Source organism: Cyprinodon variegatus, unplaced genomic scaffold (assembly GCF_000732505.1).
Source record: "Cyprinodon variegatus isolate N-32 unplaced genomic scaffold, C_variegatus-1.0 Scaffold89, whole genome shotgun sequence".
Taxonomy (NCBI): Eukaryota; Metazoa; Chordata; class Actinopteri; order Cyprinodontiformes; family Cyprinodontidae; genus Cyprinodon; species Cyprinodon variegatus.
In genome coordinates this window covers 1113861-1123891 of record NW_015150542.1, presented here as the reverse complement: position 1 = coordinate 1123891, position 10031 = coordinate 1113861, and the positions used below count along the sequence as shown (strand labels likewise).

General features: G+C 37.0%; 1 protein-coding gene across 1 annotated transcript in view; it reads right to left on the bottom strand.

The window, feature by feature from the left end:
- The window catches only part of fgf5 (fibroblast growth factor 5), a 16573-nt gene extending 7390 nt beyond the window's left edge, over window positions 1-9183 (bottom strand). Inside the window, exons 1-2 of the mRNA XM_015373608.1 lie at window positions 8857-9183; window positions 1804-1907 (exon numbers count right to left, since the gene is read on the bottom strand). Coding sequence (XP_015229094.1) covers window positions 1804-1907; window positions 8857-9058 — 306 coding nt within the window. The 5' untranslated portion in view covers window positions 9059-9183. The remainder of the gene's footprint in view (window positions 1-1803; window positions 1908-8856) is intronic.
- Window positions 9184-10031: the final 848 nt, after the last annotated feature.

Sequence of the window (10031 nt, the reverse complement as noted above, 5' to 3'; positions counted from 1 at the left end):
GCACTTCAAACACTCTTTGGCACCAAGGGTGCCAACCAATCATTAGGTTTAGGAAGCAATTACTCACCAAGATGGCGTGGGAAGCTGTTTTCTTCTTTCATAAATTGAATCAACAGTTAAAAACTGTGTTGAATCTCTTCAGTTTATCCTTGTATGATTTGAAAATTGGTTTAATGTTCTAGTGCTAGTAGGTTTTCTCATTACTATAATGTAAATATATATCAAGTCCCTGTCTGGTTGATGCTTTGACCTCCACTCAAGTATCGGATGAAATCTGATATTACTCCAGCCCTGTCCTCATCACCACCCACACCTGTGTTAATGTAGCAATCACTGAAACGATGTTAGCTGGTCCTTTTAAGGCAGGGCTGCAATGACGCTGAAATGTGTTTTGGGGGATAAAGTTCATTTTCTAGGCAAATATTGACTTTGCAATTACGCTGATCACTCTTTATAACATTCTGGAGTATATGCAAATTGCTATTATAAAAACTGAAGCAGTAGACTTTGTAAATAATAACATTTGAATAATTCTCAAATCTTTTGGCCATGACTGTAAGTGAAAATGTGCTGAAGAATAACAACTCATCCCATCACCCTGACATGAATGTATGTAACAGTATCAGGATCTGAAGCGGCAGAAGTGGTCTGTGCTGGGCATCAACTCTCTCAGTAAACTACACGACTCTGTGTCTACTGCCTTCAGCTCATTGTTTACTCAGCATATTGATTTTCGCCTTGTAGCTCGCTCCACTGTATACTATCAGACGTCCCAGACAGGATTTAATTTTATTCTTGCCATTAACACTAGCTAACTGGGAGTCTCTCTGTTATCTGTTCGCCTGCCAAAGCTCCCACAGATGACTTGGTGGTGTTTCTGACCGCTGACTGACTTACATCAGCACAGCCAAGCTGCATTCATTGGGATTTAAGAACCTCCGAAACTGTGGCTAAAGATTACAGTGGAGCGAGAGCACCATGGCATGCTTACGTCAGATTCAAGGGCCCTTTGTTGCAGATGGAAAGCAGGACAAACTCATTAAACAAATATAAGTAATTCTATGGAGAACATAGCCATGTCATTAGTGCAAAGGATGCCTGATTGCAGCTTAGAAAGAAGAAGAAGCCAGGATTTTAAGATTTAAAAATATAGGTGGACAACAAATAGGTCTGCTGTTTGGTCCTCCTGTGTTTCTATCTGTTCATGTCTGCTTCAATAGTTTTTGGCTGATAGTTTTTAACTTAAGAAAAACTGAATCCTGGGCTGCATTATGCAAAAGCCACTAACTAGATAAACATAATGAATGATTGAGGAGCAGAACAGATTTCTACTTGAGAAAACTGTAAAAGTGCGGAAAGCCAGAGTTCCTTTAAATCAAGAATAAAAACACATTAGTTTAGGATTGCCTTCGGCTGTTCTAGTTAAAAAGTTCAACTGAAACATCATTAGTTCAACTTTATTTTCTTTAATCCAACTGTTTTTAATGTTCTTTCTTGTTTCTGCATTTTTTATTGTTGTTTTTTTCCTACTTGCTTTGATTCTGTTTTATTTTCCTATATTTTAATCATGTAACGCACTTTGCATTGTCTTTGTACTGAATTGTGCTATACAAATAAATTTGCCTTTGCCTTGCCTTGCCTAAGGAGGTCAACAAAGATGGTATTTGTCATGAGAACCTATTAGTAAAGTGTTAGTGAATACTTTATATAATCTTAACCAGAGGACTGAGGTTCTGATACAACCACAACATTCCCATCAGTTTTCATCAGAGCAGTTTAGTGGCTTTTGTGTGGAGATCTTACGGTGGCGTGAAGCCATCCTCTTTTGTTCATGGCCAGGAATCTGTTGCTGTAAACCCCTTTGATGCCGATGACACCCTGAGAAATCGCAAACAGCTCCAGAACACCTGGAAAGACAGAGACCAAATCTGGATGATTGAAGGGCAGAAACATCAGTTTATTTCCACTGCTTTCACTTCAGATTTTTAATTATATTCAGCTGAATGTTTTTCCGGAATACAAAGTCTGTCAACCTTCTTCCTAAATATGTACATTTAACTCATAAGCAACATAAAAACTCATGACATGCATAAGTACAGATATCACCACATAGACTATATTTTCATTATTTTATTTGTTGGTGAGTAGTTATATGCAGTATTTTACTTGCAGAAGACAGTAAAAAAAGAGGAGTCATGTTGAGTCATTTAGAAGCTGCCCCATGCAAGAAAAAAAAATGAAGTGAAATTATGGAAGAATAATTTTTTGGGAAATATACTTTGCATAGAATTCTTTAGTTTGCTCTTCACCACAAAGAAGGTTATTCCAGAATTCCCACAGTTCAAATACTCATTCAGATCTCCTTCCCTTTCCCTTTCCTTTCTACAACTAACACAGTCCAGGGTTTTCCAGCTTATGTTGAGAAATGCTCTGAACTCCAGCAGACCATCATCAGACTTCCCTTTCTTTTTTCTCCACTGAATTTTTCACTATTATTGATGATCTGAATAGAAAAGAAAAGAAAAGAAAAGGAATTTTTCCAGCACATACACTTGAAAGATGCAATACTTAAGGATGTGTTTAAAAATACTTTTAATACTAAAATAAGTTTCCCCCTCTTGGAACAGGTATCATTTGATAGATACACAATGTAGACTTGAAGAATTTGAAAACTTTTTTAACCATAAAAGATTTACTTCATATAATCTTATACATCACAAAAAGCATTGGCAGAAATTGAACATAAGAAATCTGTTGTTTTTAATTGATAAAGGATGTTTTATCCTTATAATTGATACAATTAAATATAGATCTAATATTTTAAGACAATTAGAATAGAAAAGACTCTAAATCTTATTCTACAAATAAATACCTTAAGATGGAAATGAAAGAGGATTTTACTCATGATGACAATTAGTTGAAGGAGACCCAGATTTTAATAAATGAACATGGTCATGAAATAAAAACAAGGTAATGTTATTATGAAATATATATTTTTATTCTTTAATATCTACTTATTATTATATTTATCATAATTGAATATTTCATGATAATTATTTTCACAATATCAAAATATCAATATTTATACAATATGCTTTTTTAAATAATTACTTTTTATTTCATTTTCCAAGAAATAATTACTTTTTATTTCATTTTCCAAGATTTTGGAAAATAAAGAACTTTTTTCCAAAGTTTGTCTTTATTCCATAATGAAATTCTCCACAATGGCCTTTTTTATTTCATAATGTTGTTTTTCAGCAGAATGACCTCGTCTGTCAATCAAAGCAGGCAAGGCAGAGCCAGTTAGGTGATTGGCTGCTCCTTTACTAAGACATGAGCAGCAGCACTTGCAGTATCGATTCAAGCACGGAGACTTATCACCAACTGGAGGCCAGGAGTGAGCGGCTCGTTAGCGATGAGATGGCAGCTGGAGAGAAGTTAGTTGCAGAATTGCTCAGAGAAGTTGCGAATAGATTGGATAGTAACACGAATCCTGCACCTCAGCCTGAGAGAGGAGCGCTACAGCACCGTGTTTCTGACCAGGTGGTGCCTGGACGTTCACCTAACAATGCAGCATCAGCGTTACAAACTGCTCATGCTAACGCGGGTAACCAGACGCCATGGATCTAATCGATCTTAAAGGACCCAGCGGAGGTCCAACCCCTTAGCTTTGATTGACAGACGAAGTCATTTTGCTGAAAAATGACATTATGAAATACAAAAGGCCATTGTGGAAAATGGCATTATTAAATAAAAAATGACTTTGGGAAAAACTTTATTTGAAAATGAAATAAAATTCTTATTTTTTATAAAGTATGATATTATGAAAATAATTATGAAATATTCAATTATGATAAAAAAAATAACAAGAAGTAAATACTAAAGAATAGCTATATGTATTTCATAATAACATTACCTTGCTTTTTATTTCATGGCCATATTATATATTTGTGTGTTATTTCTCAAAATGGTATTTATTTCATAAAGTTTTTTATTTATTTAATTATGAATCATTCGGGGTTCCATACTTAAGTGCACTTTGATTTAACTCCTGACATACAAATACCCAAAAGAGAATAGCGTTTATCCACCTTCCTTTACACAAAACTAATCAGTTACATTTTTCTCTACATACAAATAATCTTAAGAACATGTGTACATTGTCCAAAGTGATCCAAATTTAATGAACTTCAAATTATAAATTATAGGCAGGGGATAAATACCAGGGATAGGAAGTCCGAGCTCCTCATAACACCCAGAAACAACCTTGTTAACCCATAACCTATAAGGAATTTCAAATGTAGGGCTTGCATAAGTGATCAAAATACAAAAAAATATAAATCATTTAGTCACCCAGTAGGTAGCAAGGATAACAACACAAAGTAATTGGATCTTTTAAAACTAAAAACAGTTTATATGTGACACAGAGCCCAAGCAATAAAACATGCATATCAAAAATATCCTGTCCTTTAAACATATAAATCATTGACGTTTTATCAAGAGGATTGATCTAATTGGTCCTGTAACAAGATATTTTAATAAAAAGCAATATTCATCAGCAATGTTTACCCTTATTACTATTTTTATAGGCATTGAAGCTATTAAACCTAGCCAGAGAGGGGGAAATATAGATTCTATTAGCAAAAACAGAGGTGTTCTTGGTACTGTATCCTGAATCCAGCTCCTACAGGTATGAATGAGGAACTACACTATCTATTAAAGACTATCTGTAATTGAGCCTATGTTTAAATTTATGTTTTGATCAATTAAGTCTTTTTAAATCAAATTATATGATATTTATATTATTAATGTATAAACTTGTAAGGGTGTTGCTCATTGCTCTTTTCGCTGTTGCCACATTGTATCAACATTATTGATAAGCATAGGGGACAAACTTGTAGGCCTTATGGGTTTGAACTCTATCTGAAAATGTATTGTCTTTGGTAGATCATTCTACCTAGTTCATTCTACCTGCGTGGGCATCTTTCAGTCCTGTTTCAGATAAGTTTTCCATGTGTTTCCTTCTTTATTTTAGCTGGAGCGATGATGGTTGATGTGTCCACTCCATTTAGAAAGACTTGAATGGCTTCCGTATTAGATCTCACACGTGTGACGGTGAGGCATCATTAGTTATTCATTTAGTGTGACACTAGATGGAGTTAAGTCTTACACACTTTCCCTTCAGTTTTAGACCAAAAACAAAGGTCTAGATCTGTCCACTTTAAAAGTGAGTTGATTCCAGTCTTAGTCTTGTTGAATATTGGTTTAACCAATCAGGAAGTACCATCTCCCTTTAATGCTAATTGGTCAGTATTTGTTACTATATCATTGGTTTATTTTATTTACATTTTTTTGTATAGTACTTTTCATTTAAATCCAATTTTTGCCTGATTTGTAATGACCCTGATGAAAGCCACGGGCTGTGTTAAACCCTGAACACACTGAATACGATTTCTATTCCGACCTGACAGAAAATTGTGTCATAAAAGGTTGTGGCGTTATGCTCTTCTTTAAAATCATTGGGGAGCAACACACCCAACATGATATTCTGCAGGGGGCTTGCATAGTTCTGACTAAGATAGGCAGGTCTATTTTCCTTGGACTATGCTAGGCAGCAATTTAGTGGCAATTGTATCTGTGTGACAGGAAGAGAGACACAATTACAAAGTAAACACATCCGGAAAAGTGCAAAATAAAATCTGTCAATCGTGAAAAAAATACAAAAAACAGTCAGGTTTGGAGTCAGACAGTGGATACAAAACAGGTGGGTAGACTCACCTTTTGGAAAACAGAATACTTTAGCTTAAATACATAATACTAATTTTTATCACTCTCCTCAAAAGAAATTAAATATATAAACTTTACAAGAACAGAAAATGGATATAGTAAAATAGTGATCTTATTTGAGCCTCAATTGGGAGCAGACAGTGCAGGTGAGAGCAGCTTATCTCCCCTCTTTATAGAAATAAGGAAGGAAATAAAAAACTTCAACAAACTTTACAGATCTCTCTCTGAAGGCCCTCTTACTGTTTCAGCCAACAGCCATATACAGTAAACCATCCAACAGCCTTTATTGCTGCGTTTTCCTTTTCTTTAAGCTTAGTTCCCATTATATGTCTAATATAAGCCTATTAAAATTCTCTATCTATTCTGGTTTGAGATGCTGCCTACTGGTTACGTGGGGGTCATTGTGGGGAGTGGTGGCCAAGTTGTTAGAGCATAGAGCTTGGAATCCTGAGGTTGTGAGTTTGAAACCCACTCCCACAGACTGCCACTATGGCTCCCTGAGCAAAGACTCTTAACCCCACGCTGCTCCCCACAAATGGCAGTGAATTTCGTTGCCCTGTGCCTGTGACAGTGTAATGACGATAAAACGCTGTGGGGGAAAAAATGAAGCAGAGCTTTTGTTTGTAGCTGCACTGTTTCTTTTTTGTAAAACAAAAACGTGAGTCCCATTCTTGCATAATTTAAGTGCTTCCAAGATTCTCACGTTCCCTGAACTCACCACTGAACTTCCCTTCTCACTTCCAGTTCCGGGTTACCAGCTCACTGAGTTCCAGATCCAAATCCTGTATTACTCCCTCAATAAACCTGTTAAACTTTTTCCGTCCTCTCTGAGTGGTTTAAAGTTATTTTATGCAATAGACTGACACAAATGAACACAAAATTGCCATGTAAAGGACAAATTACAGATAATTTTCAAAATGGTTTTGAACACATCAGAAAGGTTGAGCTTTTTTTTTAATTCACACTCATAGACAGTACTTTTCAAGACCTTTTCACTGCAGTCACTGTTGCAGATTGTTTTCCTCTACAATGTTTGCACATCTTGACTAAGACTAAATTATGGGACATGAGTGTTTGAAAGATACTTCAAGGTCAACCTAAGTGGATGGAGAGCATTCATTTTCACGTTTTGCCACAGATTCTTAATAAGAATAAAGTCTGGGCTTTGAATTTTCAGAACACATGGTGACATTTTGATCTAAACCGTTCCATTGCAGACCTGACTGCATGTTTAGGGTTGTTTACTTCTAGAAAGTCACACTCAACCCAAGTCTCAAGCCTTCTGTTGCCTCTTATAGGTTTTCTGTCAGTGCTAGTCAAAATTTAGCTACAGCCTTCTACCTATCAGTTGCAATGCTTCCCTTTCCATACGCCACAACGCTGCCAAACACGTTTCAAGGTAAGCATGGTTTATCTCTCACATTTTGCAGAAAGAGCATTAAATCAAAAAATTTTTTTCTTACCTGACCATTAGAATGTTTTGACTCATGTAAGACTTGTGGTACATGTTGATTTATCAACGAGGTTCTTTTTGGACCTGGTTTGTCTTATTATTCATATTTATGGAATACAGAAAGAACCAGAGATGTGGACCTTTCATCTCCTCCCTTTTGGCTGTTTCTTAGATTTATGCTCTCCTTGTCTAATCTCTCAGTTAAAGTGAATAATAATGATGCACCGATTGTGAAGACCTGGGCTGATATTGATATCCCATATTAATATTGCCATTATGGTCATTATTGCCATTATTAACCAGCATCATATATCATATGTTTCCCTTCCCCTGAACACCATGAAAAAATGACACAAGGGCTGAAATTGATTATCTGATTCAATTAAATGCTCATAAACGTGATCTGTTTCATAATCACAGTCACATGACCAAACAAACACCCCATGACCAATTCCCAGCCGTCCTCCTCTTGAAACAATAACAGCAACTAGATTGAAATAGATATCGGTTGTGAATATCGGCCCAGTTTTACTAGTGGGACCGATACCAATATGCATAAAAATTACCCATATTATCCATAATAATAATAACGGCAATATATCATGCTTATTTATAAGGGATTGAGCAGAGCTCTGTAAGATGATCACATTGATAAGTTTTTAACCTAATCTTCTTGAGGTTTTTCCAAACCTTTCTACCGTGCTTCTTAGTCTCCATGATGCTACTGTAACAGTTCGCTGATGTTCTATTAAAAAATCCAGAGGCCCTAATACAAACTAGGGTTGAAGTACCAAAAGGTTGGCTGTTAATTAATAAGCTACTTGCTAGTGGATAAATTCTAAATGGAATTGCTTGCACTATTCTTTATTTGGGGATAATAAAGTACTATTTTTTATAACCTTTCCTTAGATACAAAACTTTTAACCAATCTGCTGTGGTTGAATTGTCTTGCATTTCTGACCAGATGAAATTATCTTGCTTACCATGCACATTGCATGTCCTCTGTTTTCTTTGCTGTAGCATAGAAAAAGGCAAAGCAACAATGTCCACGTTTTAGATTGCTATAGCAGACGTTCTTATTAATTTCATAGATCTTTACATCTTATGCAATGCATCCTCTCTAAAGGCTCACACCTCCTTCTTGCAGGCCATGTTATTGTTTCTTTTTAATTATTTTTCTAAATCGGGTGCCTCCTCTTGCTCAGCTTTAAAGTTTTATCAGCTAGACCAATGTTAACCAGAACGTCTTTAATTTAAATTTGGAGGCTTTATTTTTGCTGTGCAGTAGTGCCTGGTTGCTGTGATGCCAGTCTCGCTGATTTGCAACCGCACACATCCCGGTGCCTCATCTGCACCTGTTACTTCCACAAATAGTCTACCTGCCAACATCCCGGACGGACACAAACGGGGCTGGTCAGCCGGATGACATGCGCTCAGATATTTACACCACCAGCCAGGAGCTGCCCCCTGCTCCTGTAGAAATTATTTATGTTCTTACTTGGAGGAGTGATATTATTGAAAACATATTGGGAAACTTAGGAGGGATAAATAGCAGTCTGGTCCAGATTTCATCATTTATAAATTAAGCTGCTTCATGCATGTGGGTAAATACTTACTCAGCTGGTTTGGCTCATGGCTGCCGTTCACTTTGCCATCGGGATGAATCTGGAGGTGGAAGCCGATGCCGACCCTGCAGTACAGCCTGCAAGTCCTGCGTCCCGAGCTGATTCCCTCCTGAAGAAGCAAAGAGACGCGTTCCGCTGCGGCTGCTACGCAAATCCAGTGAGCAAATGTCAGAAGGTAGAGAGTTACATTCATTATTCCAAAAAGGAGACTCTCAGCAGAATCCCATTTGCATGTTTACCGCTCCTGTGCCGAGGTCTAAAACCAAAAAGGTTTACGCGCACTGGCGTGTGCGCATTACCTCGGCTACCAAGGCTGCGGTGGATCTGCTGGATAGCTGCTGGAGATATTTATAACGCCGGTGATCTCACAACTCCATGCATGGCTGAGCTCTAAAGGAGGGTCTTTCAGCAGGATTTTGTTGCCGAGATGCCACTCCTGCTCTGCACCGCCGACCCACAGCAGCGGGGCGTGAGGGAAGCTCCACCGACAAGGGGCTCCTCTGCGCCAGGACGCAGCATTTTACGCACAGATACAAAATATTTCAACGGGAGTGGGTCGGTTTATCACCCACAATGCAGGAAAAAGGTCCCACAACCTTTAATTTATAAAGAAAAGTTTAAATCCTTGAAGAAGAGATCCAGGTTTCACAACTGAGTTTAAACTCGCTGGCAGATTTTTCAGGGGGATCAGAGTAAAAGGGGCAAATACAGCCCGAACTTCATAACTGTCGTTTTACTTTCGACAGTTATGAAATGAGTTGTGCTTGTGTCAATCATACAACATCAAATTTAAACTATCAGGTGTTTTGTATATATTTAAAAAAAATCTACCATGGGTATGAAACTTTTGCACCTACAAAATTATGTTGGAAATACAGCCAGAGCTTTGTTCAACATAGAGGCTAAGGTCTGAATCACAAATCTGAAAACATTTGGTCATAAATTGATTTACTTGTCTATGTGTTAGTATCCTGACCATACAAAGAATCAGTTAACATGAGGAAATGTGCAACCTCATTACAGTCTTTCAAATATTTTCTTTTAGATTATACCCCATCCTACATTTAGGTAAATCATTCAGGTGGCTCAAAGACATACCAGTAAGCTAGTCAGTTTTAGTCAGATCATCATGCACCTATTACTGCTAGAAAATTGCATATTATCAG